Source organism: Manacus candei, unplaced genomic scaffold, assembly GCF_025592945.1.
Source record: "Manacus candei isolate 608988 ecotype Guabito, Panama unplaced genomic scaffold, ASM2559294v1 h1tg000048l, whole genome shotgun sequence".
NCBI classification, from domain to species: Eukaryota; Metazoa; Chordata; class Aves; order Passeriformes; family Pipridae; genus Manacus; species Manacus candei.
The window spans coordinates 13,864,621-13,885,957 of NW_026138096.1; the positions used below are offsets into that span (position 1 = coordinate 13,864,621).

The window sequence follows — 21,337 nt, forward strand, 5'->3', positions numbered from 1 at the left end:
TTATGGAGCTAAACATCAAAATGGTTCGTTTTAAAACTGTGTGGAAAGGTAACTTCTTTATCTGTGGTTTCCTCTGGCCCTGATGAAGTTTTGGGTAAGACTTAGGGAATCTGAGCATATGGAACTCAGGGAGCACCAAAGCAGTGGGAATATTCCCTCCTGGCACCCTGCAAGATGTGCTGCCCATCTGCTCCGAGCGGGAGCACGAACCCTCCGTCAAATCAGGCAGCACGAGGTGACTCATCACCCAACTGCAACTGAACCCTTGGAAAAGGTCAGTTTGTGATGAGGAACAAGAGCAGCAGCAGCAGATCCGAGTGTGACATAACCAAGAAATCCGCTGTATTTCCAGTGGCTGGTAACGCAGCGCTCGGTGCTGCTTGTGGGATGAGCAGGAACTTGCAACATCCCCCCTCTTTCCCCTAAACCACCCAAGAACGGAACAGGAAAGCATCACACACAGGGGCATGAAGCCCTCACTGGCAGCTCTGAGGTGCTGCCTCCTTAAGACAAAGGAGGAAGCTGAGTAATAACACAAACAGAGGGCAGAAATGCCAATTACCACGGCACCAAAAAAAAAAAAAGAGTTGAACAAGGGATGCCACAACTACAAACATGTGCTCTAAAAACATTCAGAGATCTGCTCTTGGATTGTCTTTTTTTAATTTGGATAGTTCAAGGAAGATAAGACTGAGTCCTGGAAGGGGACATGTAGGGCTCCATAAAATGCCAGGACAGAGAGCTGTGCTTGTGTTCCCTGGGGCAGGAAGGGTTGGGATGAACTGAGTGGCTGCAGAAGACACACAGCTTTGTCCTGCACCTCCAAAACCAGCAGTGTTTCCTCACCAAACCCTTACAATGCTTTCAGCCAGAAGCTGGAGGCTTAGTCACCTCTCCAGGTCCCAATCTGGATCACCCCCTCAAGAAAGTCCTCAAGAAAGGGGAGTCCAGTCCTCAAGAAAGCCCTAATCACATCCCAAGGGGCGACGAGCGAGGTGGAAGGAAGGAGTAGGGCTACCAAGACCTCCTGCCCCACATACCCTCAGAAAACCTCCCCGAGGTCAGGCATTAATTTCTGCCCTTCTGCAACTCAGAAAAGATCTCCCACTAGATATGAGAGGACTTGCTTCCAGTTTCATCCTTTGAGTCCCAAAAGTTGACTCCATATAACGCTTTCAGAGAAAACAAGTGAGCCAGTGCCAAAGGAATCGCTGCCGCCAGCAGTGCTGGATTCTCTGCAGGTGACACCTGGCAGACATTCAGCTTCTCCTTCCACATCTTAACTCAAGGCTTGGCTCCCTGGAACAAGAAGGATGAGCCCTGTGACAGCTACAAGCATCTCCAGGCCTAAATAACTGGAGAGTTTTAGTCTTTTCCTCTCACCATTTGGAAGTCCTGGACGCTCCAAGCACTTCCAAGGACAAGAAGCCCCAGGCTCTGAGGGACTGGATTCTAAAGGGGCTGGAGTGGAGTGGAACTCTCAAGAAGATCTCTCCCTAATACCCTACACGTGCTATTTTGGGAGAAACACATGGCAGGGGGTTGGAACTAAATGATCTTTAAGGCCTCTTCCATCCAAAATTATCCCCCAAAATCAGAAGTTGGGGCTTCACTGCACTTCAAGTTTGATTACAGGACACTTTGTCTCTTTATTAGTTGAGCATCTCCAAGATCTCAGTCACCTTCGTTGAGGCAGATGATACAAGTTTTGAAATTCCACCACTGAATCTTGCTTCAAAGAACAACAACAAAAAAAAAAAATCTTTGTGCTAAAAGCTGCATCTGCCAGAGCCATCCAACATTTACCACCAACATGCTCCGTGGCAGGATGTCCCCAAAGGGATCCAACACCTACACACGATCCCCACTCCAGAAAAAGAGATGAGCCAATACACCTGCCAGGCTGTATGACAGGAAAACATCATGAAAGGACTTGAAAAACAAGGAGCCACCCAGAATAGTCACTGATGACAATGTGGAGATGATTATTTACTGCTTGACTATCTCAAACATCTACAGGATTTGAAAACACGGAGTCTGCTCCCAGTATGAGATGACACAACCACCACACGAGACTGTTTTCACACCACACTCAAAAGCTAAGTGGATTCTCTCTCCCCCAGTTCAAGTTCTCAGCTCCCCCTGTAGTGCAGCTCTCCCTCCAACAAGGTGGAATTGTGGACAAAAAAGTCAAATAATACTTGCCACTCTCTTCAAAGAAGTATCCATTTCTTGACATCGCTGCTGGTGGGGACTCTGGAAAAAAAAAAGGTAGAAAAAAAGGAAACATAAGAATCATCAAAATTCTGGATGTTTTCACCTTCCTGCTAAACTCACTGCAAACCTGGATTACAGCAGAAAGTCACTCCCAAAATACTGCAGACATCAGAATGTCCCAACTTTAACCTTTTAATAAACTAAGTTGATTGACTTTAGTATTTACCAGAACTTTCCAGTACAGCCACAGGCAGCACTTGAAAAAAGTTAAGTCTCAGATATCTTGGACTGGGACCACAAAACATAAGACAAAATTTCAGGATAAGCCTGATCATCTCAGTATCTATCAAACCTGAATAAATATGGCAAAAAAAATACAAGCTAATAATCTAAAAAGTTTTTATAAAAAAAAATACAAACCATAACAAAGTCCAGGTTGTACCTTACACTCCAATAAAATAAACAATTTTAAACGTGGGAAAAAAAAGTCAATTTAGATGAGAATTTAGACTTCACATCCTATTCTGCTGCTCCTAATCAATAGGATATCCCCAAAACAGTGCTTGGCACTTGGAGATAAGCCCCAGAACACTTCAGCCTTCCTTGGCCCACTTCCTGACTGGGGTCCTGCAGCAACACCATCTGCACCAAGAGGGTCTCACAAGGAAGCCAAATTGGGAAATGACACTGACCAAGAGTGAAGCCACAAACACAAGAGCACCAGGAACGAATCCCCACAGCTTAATGTGGAACAAGCTTTTTGTCAGCAAGTCAGTCCTGCAGGACACTGCTGGCCAGGTGGGTATTGAACATCTCTGGGTGATAAAATAGCACAGGAGCATCTGCTTTCAGGTGTGATCAAAGCCTGGTACCCAAACCCAGCCTGGCACCCAAACCCAGCCTGGCACAGCTCAGCCTGGGTGGGCAGAAGCACCAGGTTTCCCTTACAGGTGCATGGCCCATTTTCCAGGGAGAGAACAGAGCTCTGGATTCCAAGCCTTGAGCGAGAGTCACCCAGGCGGTCCCTCAGAAACCTGCTGCTCAATGCTGCCTCTTTACACACTTCTTCCCGGCCAAAATGCAATCAGACAGAGGAATAGGCTTGCTCTGTCTTTCCCCACTTCATCAGGCTAATCAAACATTACCTACGCAAGCCTGGGATGAATTTGGGCCAACAAGGAAAGAGGCTTTGCCTGCCTTATTGTTCTGCAGATTAGGCTTCCTGCTTTCCCTTTGAGGTACGAGGCTTGTTTCCCAAAGCCCCTTCTTTCTCTACCCCCTAACTTTTGGCTGATAGATAGCAGGCTTTTTTATTCCCTTTTTACAGTGGTGCCCCGTTCGGAAGCATCATAATTCATCCCAGTCCCCCGGGAGCCTTTGTGCACCAGGCGGATACAAGTCACGCCACTGACTGACGGCAGCACCTTCCAGCCCTTGTGACACTTGTCACCACTGACAGCACTTGGCTGGGCAGGTTCCTGAAGGGACACCCTGATGACCATTAAAGAGAGAGCCAGCACATAAACCAGAGGGCAATTCAAGTGTCTGGTCCACGGGAGAAACACAATGTTCCAAAGTTCATCCCAGAACAATGGGGGCCGGAGGAACAAAGGCACCGAAACTGTGGCCAAGGGGCACCCATTACACGAGTCAATTGTTTCCCTCCACCTGGAAGGGAAGGAGAAGATCCATCCAGACTGATTAGCATGCTAATGATCAAAGGAAAGTTCTTTAAAGAGGCTCTTATTGTGTAATGATTGCATTTACGTATTTCAGGGAAACAAACAAATGGATTACCCAAGGAACCGACATTCCCACCAGGATGGTATATCCATTTCTCCCTCCTGTTATGGCTTCTGAGGGAGCCTGGAGTAACATGTTCATCCTTCACTGGGCAAAATGAGACACCTGGTTTTTCCTTTAACTGAACACAGCTATTCCTACAGGTTGATGATGTCTAATGATCAGGAATTGCTTGGTTTATTCCTTGGAAATTTCTTCCACATTGCAGCATTGCCTGGGGTTGACATGGCTGATAAAGCAAAACACTTCAGTCTCTGAGCAAGAAGTCACCACAAAAACCACCATAACCACCTTTACTTTGGTGGCTGCTTGGACTGGGCATGAAAAGGGCAAGGCTGGGGTGTTAGAGCAGGCAGTGCCATTTCATTAGGTGGCACTCGTCCCTCTGAGTCACTAATGAGCAACAGTCCCCCAGGCAACACGCTCGGGCAATTATGTTGGAGGTGCTGTTTTTTCAGATGAGTCATAAAACAGAGGTCTTAACCTTGTAATTAAAGATGCAATGGCACGTTTGGGAAAGGAAAAAAAAAAAAGAGAGAGAGTCAGGCGTTCACCCTACTATGTCCTGGCAGAAATCCAGCCCTGGCAATTTGTCTTCTCCCAACATAATGCTGTCCCACAGCACCAACCCAACTCAGACTTCCAAAACAGCCTTGTTGGCGCCTTTGGAAAAGCTGTTACACCCCTCCCCACGGAAGGGGCTACGCACTGAACAGCAGGAACCTGCCCAGGAGGGAAAAGGTGATGGGGTGTTTACACGAGCCCAGACACAGGCAGGGAGGGATGGGACTGGCTGAAAGGTCAAGGGATTCAGCAGGAGAGTGGGAGGTAGGAAGGGTGAACTGGGGGCTACATCGTCTGCTCCTTCCCTGAGAATACAGAGAACACAACACCCACCCAAGTTTTTCATAGAATAATTCGGGTTGGAAGGGATTTCTAAAGGTTATCAAGTCCCACTCTCCTGCCATGGGCAGGGACGTGTTCAACTCTATCAGGCTGCTCAGTGCTCTGTCCAATCTGACCTAGAATATTTCCAGGGATGGGGCATCCACCACCTCTCTGAGCAATCTGTGTCAGTGCCTCACCACCCTCACTGTACGAAATTTTCTTATCTGTAATCTACATTGACCCTCTTTTAATTTAAAACCATCACCCCTTGTCTTATCACAACAAGCCCCTCTAAAAACTCTTGCCTCCATCCATCTTCTAGGCTCCCTTTAAGCATTAAAATCTCACAGTAAGGTCTCCCCAGAGCCTTCTCTTCTCTCCAGGCTGAACAACCTCAAGTTTTTAACCAAGCAGAACGACAGAGACAGATCTCAGGGGGGATTTCAATGAATATCTTCTTTCCTCCTTTCACATCAATCCCTTTTTTCTCCCCATATTTCCCAGAGTTCAGCAGAAGTAAGCATTCCTTATGCTAATGGATGCTACCTAAGGCCAAGGCCAGCTAGGCTGTGCTTAAGTGCAGGCTCAGTAGCAGCCAGCAAGACAAACACATCAGCAGCTCCATCTGCCTCCTCTCTCACAAGGCTTATGGGATTTAACATCCAAGGTCTTGACTCCTTAGCCATGTTTTGCTGGAGACAGGAGCAATGGGTTTGAGTTGTGCAGAGCCCTCTTTCCTCCAGCAATCAGGTCCATACCCACCTGACCACACACCAACCTGCATTTCCTCTCCCCACCTCACCTCCACTCTGGAAATTAGAAGAGTTCGACCACGGGGCAGTTATAAAACACCACAGTCATGGATGCGAGTGTTCGGCTTTGGGAAGCTTGGGCAGGAACACAAATCTCCCAGTTCATCAGGGATCAACATGATAACGGCTCCAGGGTTTGCCTGAAGTTCCAGGAGCGTTTCCATGAAGAATAAATCTTCCTCCAGCCCGCAAAGGCTGAGGAGTTCCCCCTCTCCACCTTCACACCGCGTCCCTCAGACCCACCAAAGCCACCCTGTTGGTTCCTTCAGCCAGGTTTTCTTTCAAAGACTTCAACAATTAAAAAAAAAGAAAAAAATCCAAGCAAATTTCAGCAAGGTCAAGCTTCTAGAGACAAAGCTAGAAAGCATTACCCCAAGGAACTGAGATGTACAGCACTCTCATTCCTGTGCCCTCAGCATCTCTCACCATGTCCTCGTTCTCCAGACTCTCTCACTCAACACCAACAAGGACAACCAGACTCTCCACCTGCTCTCCCTCCAAAAGCAGAACAAGATGCCACCTTCCACTATCTGCCAAAAAGCACAATTTTAAGCTCTTTTGACAATTTAAGCCGTGCTCTTCATTTTCAAGAGTTAATTTACTCCAGCAAATAAAGTTTCTACTGCCACCCCACTTTATTCCCTGCAGGGATGTCTATTAAATGAGACTAAATTGGAAAGGCACAGTGTCACTACTTAGTTTCTTCTTCAAAAGGAAAATTTCTGAGCTTTCTGAGCACTGAACTCAAAGGTAGAAGTGACGACCTGAAGCGCTGCAGAAGAGAAAACAAAGCTTATTTCTTCAGACTCAAGGATTCAGCTTAAGATTTCCTGAGTAAGCAACTCCCCTTGGAGCTGAGGCAGTGGCAGCGACCCCAAGAGCCACCAGGGCAGAGGTATTTCAGACTCACAGAATGGTCTGGGCTGGAAGGGAGCTAAAAGACCATCTCAGTCCAACCCCCTGCCATGGGCAGGGACACCTCCCACCAGACCTACATATGAAGTTTACTTTTCAACTGGTAGCACAGTTGAGTTTGCTGTTTGTTTAAGGTGCTTTGTCGTAGGTCTGGGACAACACCAGATGATCCACCGTGGGAAGCAGCAGACAAGAAGTGGGTATATTTCCTGATTTCTGACATTCTTATCATTTTTACATTTACATTGAACAACAAAGCCCCAACCCTGCCATCCTCCATTATTAAATTCCTGTGGGCACCGTGTCTCAGATCTAATAACCCATTTCAACTCTCTTGTTTTAAAGTTAGTAATAAGTTCTTCTCTGGAGCCTTGCAATATTAGTTGGATTATGAATAAAAACACATTCTCTGGATACTTGGGTAACTCAATTACAATGTTCTACTGCTGGCATCTTCCAAGTAAACAGCCCTCTGCAGCACAAGCCTTATATTGAAGTAAAACACAGCTCTGCAACAGGCTTTCTATCAGCAGTACCACAGCCTTTGGTTTTTAGGGTTTCTCTACAGTAAATCTCTCACAGTTTTGGTGGTTTGATATTTAATTGGAGTTTACCTCGAGACAACAGCAGTTTGAGAGGGTTATTGGAAACTGCAAACGTTTTTGTTTGCAGACTCCTTAATACTGGCAGCTCTCAGGCTGTACATCTGGAGAATTTGGTTACCCCACAAGTACTGATCAGAAAACATCAGGTACCTTCATCACCTCTTACTCAGGGTGAGCTCAATATCCCAATTTCACAGAATTTGCATCAGAAGGGACCTTAAAGCCCATCCAGTTCCACCCCCTGCCATGGGCAGAGACACCTTCCACTACCACAGGTTGCTCCAAGCCCCATCCAACCTGGCCTTGGACACTTCCAGGGATGGGGCAGGCACTACTTTCCCCACAAATTCCATTTCCACATCTTCAAAATCATTTTACTGGAGCTCTCAGGAAGTTCATCAAAAACTCATCAGCATGTGCAATGTCCTGCCTTCAAGCTGATAAAGCAAAACATTTCAGTGTCCAAGAGAGAAGTCACCACAAAAAAAAAAAAATCTCTTATTCAGCTGAAAAAGCCTTTAGACTTTCCCCATTTCCTTCCAGGAAGAATTACCAGTTCTCACTGTGACAGAATGAACCTGGATGGATAACTGGAAAGAAATCTGCTTCCCAGAAGACATTCAGGGCTTTAGCTTTGAAGCAAAGTTTGGCTACTACAAGTTGATTTCCAGGAGTTTGTCAGCCAGTGTCCATCAGACAGCTGGGCACCCAATTGCACAGTGGGCAGCGTTGCAGTTTTGCATCCCCTCAAACAGATCCAGGTCCAATTCCAGGTTGGACAAATGCATTGTCTCATCCAAGGCTTTGATCCCAGTGGGAAATGATGCAGTTTCCCCTGTGCAAGGCTCCACCAGACCTGGTGTTCAATATTAAACTCTGAGATCACTTCTTATTCTTTGTTCTCTCCACCCCAGCATTAATTAACATCCCAGGACAAGGCACCAGGCAGTTGCACTCAGGTTCCTGCAGTTTGGGGCAGGGGGGAGAGCCCCAATTTATGTGCTTTAAATACCCAATAACCAAAGGATGCTGCTCCCCTCCACCTTCCCCAGTCAGCACAAGCACAGACAGACTTGAGAGAAAAATCACACACATGAGAAATAATATCCCAGGGGAAACCTGCAAGAGAGGAGGACTTTTTTTTTTTTTAATTATGTGGAGCAGTGACTGAAAGGAGCCTGCAACTGAGCTTAAAAATATCTGTGTGCAGCAAGAGCTCAACTGGAGGAGGATGAGGAAGCCTCAAACTCCTTTAATAACACAACTGTATCACAGCAGAACAGGACAAGAGCTTGACAAGCAGCAAATCTGATAACACTGACGAGATGATCAGCTCCAAATATATCAAAACTACAGTGGTTTTTCCCCACAGAGCCTCTCTTGTGCTCTTAAAACACGAGATTCTGGGAGTTTTCAGGGAAGAACCAAGCAGTGTGGTCTCTTGGTGGAGACATTCCCTGCAAATTATTTAAAACCAGGCAAGTCAGCAAGAAAGAATGGACAGCAGCACATGAAAAGCTATTCTGCCTCAAGTTGCCACTTCTCATTTCTATCTACACCTCCAGCAGCTGATTCCTCCCCACGAGCCCTGGATATTTCAGCTGGAGAACACTGGGGAAAGCACAGCTCATGCTGGCTGTGAGATAAGAATATGCCCCTGTGCTGCTGTTCTGGGCAGTCACAACCAACAGACAGGGCAAGAGCTGGAGATTTGACTTGTTTTTTCTCTACACCCTGACAAAAAAAAACCAAAACAAAACAAAAAACCCCCACCAAAAACAAAGAAAAGTAACCACAGAAATCAGGGTTTCAAAACTGATGGCTGTAATTCAAGGAAGTGTAAGATGAGTAAGGGATGACTGTTAATACTCAGGCAGGAAAATGCCTGGTAAATAGTGGATGATGTTGCCTGTGGCAAGCCCAAACACTGCCCTCTCCCCAGAACATATTGATAATGGCAAAGGAAAACAGAACAGAAATGACTCAAGAGGGGTAAAAAGACCTTTTGTAAGTGATTAAATGGGAAATATCAGCACTGGGAGTTCCAGGGAGTTTTTTTCCTCGAAGGGCTGAGTCAAAAATCAGCTCAGGGACAGCTCTTCACTGCAGAGTTGCCCCTTTCTCAGTGCAGACACACATCCAGCCTCAGCAGAACCTGATGGGGGATAAACCCCTTCCTTCCCAAGGCACAGCAGAGCCCTGTCCCTCCTCCATTTATCCTTTCTCCCCCTCGGTGGCAGGGCTGCAGGGAAGGGCTCTGGAAGGACAGGCTGCCCAGCTCCACAAAGCACCAGCTGTGATCCCTCCTCCCCCCTGTTACATCCACATCCCCACCACAGATGCCTCAATATCTCCCCAAGACCGTTTTTTACAGCACCAGTAGAGGAGCAGAGAGTCAGTGATGTATCAGTCAGCACGTTAAAAGCCCGAGGGCACATTCCAGCTGGTCCCCACTGGAAGGACAGGCTCCCCTCTGCCCACACCTGCTGCTCCCCACTTCCCTCAGCTCATCCTCCTCCTCGTGAAGCTGCCAAGCCACTGCCAGGCTCGTCCCCTGAAGGAAGGATGGACAGCCTGCCTGGAGATTTAGCACAGGCAGCAGGATGGGGCACCAGCAGGTGCTGGCACTGCTCAGCAATAAAACTGGTGCTGGCACCGCTTGGCAATAAAAAAGGGATATTTACTGGAGACTTTTACCTAAATGGGTCCATTAAAACATCGTCTGCATGCAAATACCTACGAGAAATCAACTTCTAAACTGCTTTCAAGAGGCTCAGAAGATGGTCACGCCCCAGGAAGATTTAAAGCTACCCCAAAGCCTCTTCAGTAAGCTTGTAGAAGACAGTGTTGCTCAGAGCAGACACAGAGGAGGAAGGTGCTTTTAAGCAGCCCAGTCCAATGGCAAATTGGTGCTTTATCCAAGAGACTCAGACCTGCAGGGACACAGGTTTTGCCCTCCTTATGTACAAACATGTCCTCTAGCAAACCTTACAGGAGAGGATGTTTCTGTCAAAGGCAGTTTTAAAGAATTATTCATGTTTAACACACTCCTCTTGCCACAGAATTGCACAGATGCTGTGCAAAGCCAATACCTTCTTCCCCCTGCATTCCAACTCAAAACATCCCTAAAAGATTATCACTATTTCTTTGCTTCCCACGAGGGTTTCATTGCCCAAAAATACACATTTTTAAGGCTAAGAGGTCTGGATTATCAAAACTAAACACCACACCCCTTGGAAGCATCCCATTTCTCTGAATTTTGGAGAACACAGCACCAGTTCTCTTGTCATTCCCAGGGTTATCCCAAGGTGCACAAGTCACCTGGATATAAAGTTTTGCTCCATGGATGTATCTAAACAGTGTCCCCCATCACAGTGTGACCTCCCCAACACCCCAGCCCTGATCCAGGCAGAAAACACAACTTTTTACAGCTCTGAGGCTCAGCAGGCACTAAAGGAATCAAATCATGGATTGTGTGCAAGGAGCTGGATATTCCCCTGAGGAAGGGAAATGGTGTGAGGAGGTCTTAAGTTATGCCACGGCCACTCTGGCAGATGAAACCCCAGAACTCATTTTCACAGTGGCTGCCTGTGAAAATAAAGCATCATATTGGAAGGATAAAGCAGGAAGCATCCTCCTGCCTGCTCCCTCCCAGGCAAACACACACCCACACACAGGCTCAGGGATCACAAATGCCTGCTCTCAAAACCTTTTCCTGGCTGCACCGAACAGTTCCCTCCCGCCCTCATCCCCTCCCCAGCTCCCTCCAGAACAGCCAGTGCAATAAAACCACGGAATAAAAAGTCACTGGGTGCAGCAGTGACAGCTCCCAGAGACCTTCCCCTGACAGAACCACCCCATCCACACTCGGGTTTGGATTTTCCAGGAGCAGCCTACCGCCCAGGTTGACTCATCAAAATTTAGCCCACCCAAACAATTAATATCCGAGGGTGCCTCCCAGAGGTGAGCTGCAAGAGGAAGCCACCCTGTAAATCCAGAGTCATGAAGCTGCTTTCCTAACACAGGATCTCTAATCCCCATCCAGTGGATTTCTTGGCCAGCAGGACAATTTGAGCAGCAAGGGAACAACAACCCTTTGGGATTCAGCTGGCAGATTACTGAGCTGTTCTCCCCTTTTTTCTTTTTTGAGGTTGAAGAGGTTTTGTTTTGTTGGACCCTCTAAAAAAAGTGATTTAAGGCTCGCAAGGATTTCTTGCCTCGGTGCTACATGGAGAGGAGTGAAAGCCAATACCTCCAGAGATCCCACAAGCTGGCAAAGGCCCAAGAACAGACCAGTTGAGACTCCTCAGCAGACTTTTCCTGAAACATTTAAATAATTTAGAAAGCATTAACTCTTACTGACAGCTCCTTCCCTTGCAGGGCCGTATCAGAAACCTCATCACTCTTAATCCAAAAGGATAGACACTGCAATAGCCCCAAATCTTGGTCAGGGTTGAATATGGCTTTGAAAAGGTGCCTGGGGTATTTTTTTCTTTGCTCAAACGCCTTCCTTGCACAGGCAGGTCTTTCAGAGACCACCTCCTGCCACTTATCTGCAGTGGCACTGTGTAAAACATGCAAAAATGGTTAAGAGACAGCCTGTCAACGTTTTCCTTGCTTGGGGCTATTCAGAGGAAGGAAGCTGTTCCCTGGAGTGGTTCGACTGTGTAAATACCGTAAAAATTAAGCAGCACTGAGGTGTAAACTAGTAGCTCTAAGCCCTTCTTTGGGGTCAAGTAGAAGAGATGCTGCAGCACCACCAGTCTCACACCATAGCATCTTCCCCCCGGGGTGCCAGGGTCATGTTTTGGAACAAAGTGCATTTTCATAAAGTTTTTCTCCCCCTCTATCTTATCACCAACAGAGATAAAAATGGCTGGTAAAGATGCAGCAGTGGCTGCTCCAAGCTCTTCCAGCAAAGTTATTTCTGTGCCCCTTCCCACCACCACTCCTGAAAAGGCAGCTGGATGGAACAGGGGACCAGCTCTAACCCCCACAAAACCAGGAGTTAGGCCAAACCCAAGATCTCTACTAGAAATGGAAGCAGAGCACTGAGCCCAAGCCACCTGATCAACAAACACATTTTCAGTTGTGGTTCCAATCAAGACACGGAAAGAAACAAAAACCTCCTCCTGCCATGGAAAATGAGAACAGCCCAAAGGAGACCCAAATGGCAACACAGCTGCACTCCACAGCCCCAACCATCCCCTCAAAACCAAGGCTTGCAATTCCCAGCAGGTTCAGCAGGATAACACCAATCACCCCACACAGTTTTCCATGTTTAGCAGCCATGAAACAACATCAGTGACCACAGGAACACAGGTGGGGGCAGAGGCAGCAGCACCAGATCCCATTTTGCCGTCCATCATCAATCCAAAACAAAAAATGCCCCAGTCCAGTGATGAAATAATTGCAGATTGGCACTCCAGGAGATAATGCCACTCATTAGGACATTGTTTATGGTTCATCTACGTGGCTCCCATGGCTACAGCAACAGGGATGATGTTTGTGAGCATTTAAGAGACATTATAAACATGCATTTTGTCTTCACTCAGTTTTCCCCAAGTGAAACATCACCATGTAAAGCCTCACAGACAGGGATGTTTCAGCATTAATTAAGAGGGGAAAAAAAGCAGAAACAGGTAAGCAGCTCTCCTGTGCTCACCTCGAAACTGAATTCCAACCCTGAAATCCAGCACTCTGGTGAATGTAAATGGAATTCAGGAGGTATCCTCCATCCTTAAACACAGCAGACACCCAGCACAGGCAACACATATCATCACTAAGCAGCAAAGCCCATTGAAAACGCATCAAGCCCTGCCTTACTTTAGCGAATTTAATAATTCAACAGCTGGAAGGGCTGGTTTGTTTTTTGTTGTTTTTTTTTTTAGATTTCCTGTCCAAACGCATCGCCCAGCAACAGAGTAGTGCTTCAGTTTGAGGAGGTTCTCTGTAAGACCACAACTTACCTGCACTACTCCTTTAACAGAGATGCTGCTCCAGTCCCCTCCCGGCCGCTCCCCCCCGGGATCCACCACACTTGTTCCCAAATCCCACTCGCTCAGGTGGCCGAGGCAGCGGCGGCGGCTCGTGCTTTTCCTATGGCTCCAGCGTTAATCCATCCAGGGCATCTTTCCCCCTCACTTCCAATTGGCGAGCGGCGGATGGGTGGAGTGAGAGCGCGACCCATTAGCTCCCAGATGGGCTCCTCGATCCCGGCTCTCTCCAAGCCGGGAGCCGCTAATTCCACACACCTGCACGGCAACCTCTGCACATGCCACCGACCGCCCCGAGAGCCGGGATTTGGGATTTCTCCTCCAGCCAACCCAGATCCCGCCGCCTCCCGGAGCTCTTCGCCTCTGCCAGCGAGGAGGAAAAGCAGGATAATTAAAGTGACCCAGCGGTTGGGAGCCGCAGAGTTTTGCTGGATGCTGTAGGGAGAAAGCTCCTGTTCCTCCTTAAAAAAACCCGCCAGCTTTGTGGCAGCCAGGCTCAACTGAAGTGAGAAGATGCTGTACCTTACAGAGAGAAGTACAGGGAAAGCCAGAGGATGTGAAGATGCACGAAGAAGAGGGGGGGGGGGGGGGTGAAACCTGCTGCTCAAAGGTAGATACAGCAAATTTCTTAAAGATACAGCTGCCTGCCCGACTGCTGGGCTCTGGTGGTTTATCCAGGCAGCAGTGCAAGGGTTACTGCATGAATTCAATGAGCAGCCTGCATATGGGAATGAGAAACAGGGCAGTAAGTCTGTGCTCTAACTCCTAGAAAATAAAGCTGAAAGACCTCACCTCATCGGAGGAGACTTGTATCCAAAACTCTCAGCCCAGCGCTGGACCTAAAAAGCTTTGGAGGGAAGATGCCACATCCTCTCCCCTCTGCTCCAGCCTATTCTACTGCTTCACTTTCCTTACAATTCAAGATTTTCATCACAATAAGCCAAGGCTCCCCCAGCTGAATATTTAAAACCCGGAGGAACGGTCTATGCTGGCCAAAAAAAAAAAACAACAACAAACAACCAGAAGGAAAAAACCCCCAAACTCCCCAAAGCAAGGTCAATTCAGCCTTAGAAAAGGCAGAACCCTAAAAGAATAAGACAGAAATAAACTGGTGCATTATCCAAATGTTGGCAAGGCTGGCTCGCTCCCCTACAGTAACTCTGACAATTACTGTGACTTCAGTTAAAAAAAAAAAAAAAATTCCCAGAGATATTTACCAGGAGGCAGCAAACGTTTCCCGGAGCAAAGCAAGGAGAGGCAGGACCCGGCTCGGGAAGGGGCATCACTTCCAGCAGAGGGATTCAGTCAGAGCCTCATACCCCCATCTCCAGTCCCTGCCACAGACTTGTTTCCGCTGCACGAAACCACAGGCAATGCATGTTTTTAAACACCTCCCACGCATTTTCCCTGCCGAGACTGCTCATCCAGTCTCCTCCATTTTTTTTTTGCATGCCACCTGACCAGCTTTTCCAGGTGAGACCCATCACATTCCAACTGGTAATATGATGCAAAGGAAGCACAGCGTGGTTCATGAAGTGTTGAGGGTGGAAGAGACCCTGGGAGGTCTCTATTCCCAATCCCTGCTCCAGGAAAAACCACCTTTAAAGAGAAATCAGGCTGCTCAGGACTTCACCTCATTGAGCCTGATGCCCTCACCCAAAAAGTTTTATGGGAAGTCCAGACTCCCATCCTTAGGATCAGCACTTACAGCAGAGCTCGGCTCCTAAACCAGCAGGATTTACCAAGTATCCCCATATAGATTCTTTTACATTAAAGAAAAATTTGAACCAAACTGACATTTTAAGGTAATTCCTTGTAATGAGACACATCAGCATTAGAAAAACCTTAATACCTTCCTCTGTGCCCACACTTGATACCTTTAACAACAGTCTAAAGGCCAGAGCTGACAGCATCCCAACCCTGAAGGTGAAACGAGCCTCCAGCAGGTATTTCAGGTTTCAAACACTGCCGGATTCATTTCAGTAAGTGAACCAGCTTATGAAACAAAAGACTGGCTCAGATCAGTTTCTATTTTTATTTTTCCCCCGTGCTGAGGTTGTTTATCAGCCCTCCCTGGCCAGCCTGGGTGTAGCAGGGACCGGAGCTTGGTGGAGTTGGCAGTGACAAGCTGTTGGACCAGGAGAGGTCCGAGAGGAGTGTGCACAACCACACCAGTTCATCCAGAGCCCTACCTGCACCAACACAACCACACCAGTTCATCCAGAGCCCTACCCGCACTGACACAACCACACCAACCCACTGAGTCCTGCCTGCACCGACACAATCACACCAATTCATCCATCAAGTCCTACCTGCACCGACACAATCACACGAGTTCATCCAGAGCCCTACCTGCACCGACACAACCCCAACAACCCACCGAGTCCTACCTGCACCAACACAACCACACCAACCCACATAATGAGTCCTACCTGCACTGACACAACCACACCAGTTCATCCAGAGCCCTACCTGCACTGACACAACCACACCAGTTCATCCAGAGCCCTACCTGCACCGACACAACCACACCAGTTCATCCAGAGCCCTACCTGCACCGACACAACCACACCAACCCACCCACCGAGTCCTACCTGCCTCTCGACCCACCATCTCCAAAGCCTCCTCAACTCTCACTGGGCTTTCTCTGCCACCTCGTGCCACCCCAGTCCCCAGCCCCGGTCACGCACCGTCCACTGGCCTGCTCCACCTCTGGGACAAACGCTGCGGCCACTGGGCTAAATCCTGGGAAGAGCCCCCAGCGCTGTCCCCAAACTGGCCGTAGGGCGAGCGCAGGAAGGTGAGCCGGGGGTAGCAAAAGGGCGCCGGCTCCATCAGGACAGAGAAGAGAGGAGAGCCAGGTACGAAGCAAACCGCGTCCCCCTTCGCCTCCTTCCCTGGGTACTGGTGGGACATGCAGTCTCGGAGCCTTCTCCCAGAGAAGTTCCCTCTTTGGAGAAGGAATTAGTGCAAAACAAACAAACAAACAAAAAGATAAAATACAAAATAAAGCCTCCGGAGCAGCCCCGCTGCTGCTGTCACAGCCCAGCAGAGCTCACTGGAAAAGCAGCGTCTCCAGCCTGTATTTAAACGCCCCTCTCAGAAAGCAGAGATGCAGCACAGGAAGAGACAAATTCCAGCTCTGCGTCGGGCTGATAAGCCAGGTTTATAATATTCAAGGAGTATTGGCATTACTACAGTTCCTCCTCCCCGCCTCCCCCCCCCCAGCGAATATCTTGTGCAGGAGCTTGTTGTGCACAATAAGCAAAAAAAAAAAAAAAAAAAAAAAAAAAAGCCCAATCCCGAAAAAAAAAAAAAAAAGGAGAAAAAAAAAAAATCAAGCTGTTCCGGTGGGAACAGCCAACACGTTGAATAAAACAAACGCACGCGTGTTAAGCCCCGGGGACGCAATTAGGCTCGGAGCAGGGGGAAGAGGCGTTTAACTCCTGGAAAAGGAGATGGCAGCGGGAGAGAGGAAAAGGAGAATAAACCTGGTGCCTGACACTGCGTCCCCTGGGGTGTCTCTTCCCAGGGGGATGAGCCCAAGTGAGAGCAGGGTGCCAGCACCACAAGGGGAAGAAGGTCACCTCGTCCTCAGCTCCATCCTCCTAATTTCCACCCCTGTGCCCCCAGGAGTGGGGAGCACCCAGTGATAACTCACTCCAACCCTCACTGTAACACCCTGAGACAGAGGTTGCCCAGCTCTAAACCATCTCAACCATCCATCAACCAGCTGAGATCTGCTCTCCACCAGCTCCAAATCTGAGTTTTCCCCCTACCACAGCCCACATTAACACTGCTCAAATCCATCTCACCATGGGATGCTCCCAGGGCAGCCACAGCCCCACAAACCCTTCTTGTTGCCACTTGCTTCAGGCCCTTCAAACCCAGGGAACCCAAAAGCACATATGGGGAAGGAAAGTTCTCACCCAACACAAAAATAAAAAAGAGTCAGTGTTGCCCACTCCAGTGGCCAGGTTTTCATGCTTTTCTCCCCATCTTCTTGCAGTTTTTCAGCAGGGCATCTCTGAGGATTGAAACGGGACTCTTCCCTCTGCTCCTTACCCAAATCACAGCTCCCACTGGTTCATCGGAGCTTGCAGACCTTTCTTCAGCAACAGAGGAAGACTGAAGTCCTCAGCACTGCTGGTTTTAATTGCAAGTCAGAGCCAGGGATGAATTTAGAAAGAGGGAAGAGCAAAACCCATGGAGTTCTAAGTGACAGCAAAGCTCTTTGATATCAAAGCCAGCACTGACAGATGCAGGAGCCCGCAGTGCTCTGCCCTGGGCCAGCATGTCACCGTGCTCTGCAGAAAGGCTTTATGAGGAGCTTAGCCCAGATCATATTTAGAAAGTTATACTGCAGTAAAATTAAAAGGGAAAAAAAAAACCAAACCACCTAAGAGTTTTTCAGCGTCACCGGGTCCCAGCACAAACTCCTGCAGGAGCTGCTGCTTGGCAGACTTCATGATCTCAGACCCCAATTAGGATAGACTTTGAAGAATTGCCTCAGCATTCCCAGTTTTTAACCACACTGTATCCTTCACAGCAGGCTCCCCACCCAGCTTTGGAGGCAAAAGCACGGTGCTGGCTGCAAAGGTAAGGAGGATTTAACACATGCTGGATGTCTGCTGGGGTGCTTGGCAGGGATTTGCATATTTAGAGGGTAGATGATGGTTTCATGATGATGAGTCATTAAAGTGTCCCGAGTGTTGTTTACTCCCAGAGCAATCCTACATAAGGAAACAGGACTTTTCCAGAAGTGGTTCCTCATTAGGAGGGGATAATTCGAGTGCCACTCAGACCTACAGCTATAGAAAGGTTTTGGGCAGCAACGACTGTGGCTTCCCAGAGACATCTAAATCACAGCACAGTATTAGAATTTCCAAAAACCACCAAAACAAACAGTTTTCTGCCAGGTAATGCAATTTAGTACCTGTCTTTAGATATAAAGAGCATCACCACAGTTCTGCAAGGACAAAATCTGAGGTTTGTCTTATACAGGCAAATAAAACAGCACCAGGTTAAGCCTGACAGCTCTGGATTAAATTCCAACTTGGCAACTAAAACTCAACCTTGACTCTAATTCTTACCTCGGGCCCTTCTGCAAGAAATACCAAGCTCAAGAACAAACAAGCAAATTAAACAGCACCAGGCTGTCTGATAATTATGGATTAAATTCCAACTTTTCAGCTAAGATCTGACCTCTTACCTCAAGCTCCCTTCAGCTGAAATATCCAACTCCCCACGGATACTTTTCTTTAGGCCAATACAGAAGACTTTCATTGCGGATCCTTTTCCTTTTAAACCCAAAGACATCTTTGCTTTCACACTGACTCAACACGGAGCTAAATCTTGTTTTAATAACTGTTTACAGCCTTAAATGATTTACTACAGCTTTACTAGAAGTCAAGGCACTACGAGTTTATACAGAGAGATCTTATGCCACGGGGTGAGTGAAGCGAGGGCTCCGCTTAAAACCCCAACTGGCGTTTTTCTGTGTGCATTTATTCAAACAAGCTGAAGCATTCCAAGTGCCAGGGAACACCAGGAGAGCCCGAGAGGAACTTCCTCTGCGGTCCATCATCCTCACAGAGCGGCAACTGTTCAAAAGCCACAGATGTCTCCAAACTAGAGGACCCTGGCTGAGATGGGTTAGCCAGCGCATCCCGAGGATAGCAGGGAAGCGGCAGCTCACAGGGGTGGTAGCAATGACTGAGGTCGCTGTGCAGACAGGACTGGAGGGTTAACATCCCTCCCAGCCTCCTAAAAAAACAGCCACAAAACCAACAAGAGCAACCCAGGTGAGAAGGGTGAAATCCCGGGTCAAGGAGTTGTTTCAGCTCCAGCACTTGAGGGGCTGGAGGTTGGCAGAGGAGAGACAAGGCTACGCTCACACCTACTGCAAATCCACGAGAAAGTCCTGCAAATATGGAAACAACTTAAGGAAAAAGGTATATATTCCCTGGAGATTGTTCACACGCATATTTGCACAGAGAAGCTGTGGGTGCCCCATCTCTGCAAGTGTCCAAGGCCAGGTTGGACGGGGCTTGGAGCCACCTGGGATAGTAGAAAGTGTCCCTGCCCACGGCAGGGGGATGGAATGAGACGGTCTTTAGGGTCCCTTCCAGCCCAAACCATTCCATGATTTTACATTGCTGCTGGACAGCCAGTGGCACCGTCAGGACTCAAGAGCGAGAACAACCGCCATAGACACGAAAAAGCGGCAAAGCAAAGCTTTAAGGAAGAACCGACCTAAAGCAAAAACTTTTCCGCTAAACTGGGAAGGGAAGAGATCCGAAGGCGCGATCCTTGCCGAGAACAGATCCACGGGAGCTGTTCCAGGACAGCCTCCCGCTCGGCAAAGCTGCTGTGCCACCTACAGTTACTTCGGGTCCAGAACAAAACCCTTTTCCTACGCGACCCCAAGTCCCTGTCACCGCTCCGAGTGTCACCCGGCGCTGCCGCGGCCATGCCGGTTAAGGAAGCGCTTCCTTTGGCAAGGCACGGGGGGGGGGAGGCACCGCAGAAAAGAACTTTTCAAGTTCATCGTAAATCAGAAAGTGAGTTTCCGAGCGCATTAAAACCAACCCTCCGACTACATTTCGAATAAACTCACTGCTGAGGTCTTCCCCAACGCACACCACCGCCTAAACTCTTTACACGAGTTCAGCCCGAGACGTAAAAAGTTTCGCTTTTTTTTTTTTTTCTTTTCTCCTTTTTTTTTTTTACTGCGGCTTTTACACCAGCACAGTCAGGCAACCGCATCCGCGAGCACCGGAGCGGAGCTGAACACCGCGGCGTGCCCTCCACCCCTTCTCGGGTGTAAACAAGCCCAAGTGGGGGGATAAAGCACCCCCAGAACATCCAGCCCCGAAGCCTCCATCGCTCCTCCATCCCCCCCGCTCCTCCCCGTCCCCCAGCATCCCCGCTCCCGGGGCTGGGACCGAGGAGCCAGCTTTGGAGGGGGTGTCACGAAACCTTCAGCAAGGGCACAAAGCGAACGTTCCCTACGTTGTTTGTTTGTTTGTTTTGGTTTTTTTTCTCCCACCCCCAATTCCAAGAAGGGGAAGCAGGACAGCGGGATACCTCTCCCTCCCCACCGCCTCCAGCCCACCCTGCCCGCCGCATCCCGCTCCCGGTGCCCCAGGCGGGAGAGGGAGAGCAGGGATGGGGACACCCCGCAAGCTGGCGGTCACACCGGTCCTGGTCCCCCCCCGTGTGTGTCCCCCCCGTGTCGCCGCTGTCCCTCACCGCAGGGCTGGAGGAGGAACACCTGCCGCGCTGCCATGGCCGCTCCGCTCAGCCCGTCCGCACCATCGCAGGGGGGGGGCTGTTCTACTTCTTCATTTATTTTCCCCGCCAAAGATTAAAAAAAAAAAAAAATTAATTAATTATTTAAAAAAAAAAAAAAAAAAGTAAGAGAGGGAAAACTCGGCTCCTCCCCCAAACCCTTCGTGGGGGGGGGGGAGAGGGGAACAAAAAAAAAAAATAAAAAAGCCCTGGAGAAAAAGTCCCGGGTCGGGAGCGCGGCTGGAAGGGGAAGGGACGAGCGGTGTCACACACACACACACACACACACACACACACACACACACACACACACACAAACCCCGCTGGGTCCTAAAGCCCGCCCGCGGCCCGGCCCCGCCGCACACACCGGGCGGGGTCACCCAGCGGGGACATTTGGGGACAGTTCCCCACCCGCAGACCCCTCCGAGGGGGGGGTTTAGGCGGGACTTGTAGAGGTTTTTTATAGAATGGGTTGGAAGGGACCCTGAAGATCATCTCGTTCCACCCCCTGCCATGGGCAGAGACACCTTCTGCTATCCCGGGTTGCTCCAACATGGCCTTGGACACTTCCAGGGGTGGCACAGCCACAGCTTCTTTGGGCAACCTGTGCCAGGACCTGGCACAGCCACAGCTTCTCTGGGCAACCTGTGCCAGGACCACACTTACTGGAAACACCTCACTTCCTTATATCTAACCTAAATCGACCCTCCTTCAGTTTAAAACCATCGCCCCTCAACCCATTACAACAGGCCCTGTATTGAGGCTCTTCCCTTCAATTAAAAAAAAGAAATCAGTTTTCCCTTTTCCA

The 21,337-nt window shown here is 48.8% G+C and overlaps 1 protein-coding gene across 5 annotated transcripts in view; it reads right to left on the reverse strand.

Annotated features, from left to right (window-relative positions):
* Window positions 1-20,579, reverse strand: part of SLC4A11 (solute carrier family 4 member 11) — a 100,581-nt gene extending 80,002 nt beyond the window's left edge. The window contains exons 1-2 of one of the 5 annotated variants that reach the window (XM_051798169.1): window positions 20,491-20,579; window positions 2,206-2,256 (exon numbers count right to left, since the gene is read on the reverse strand). In XM_051798169.1, coding sequence (XP_051654129.1) covers window positions 2,206-2,256; window positions 20,491-20,527 — 88 coding nt within the window. In that variant the 5' untranslated portion in view covers window positions 20,528-20,579. Of the gene's footprint in view, window positions 1-2,205; window positions 2,257-13,209; window positions 13,822-14,453; window positions 14,586-15,926; window positions 16,362-20,490 lie in introns of those variants that run through there. The other 4 variants (XM_051798167.1, XM_051798168.1, XM_051798171.1 and 1 more) reach the window with 4 other exon arrangements.
* Between the last annotated feature and the right edge of the window lie 758 nt (window positions 20,580-21,337).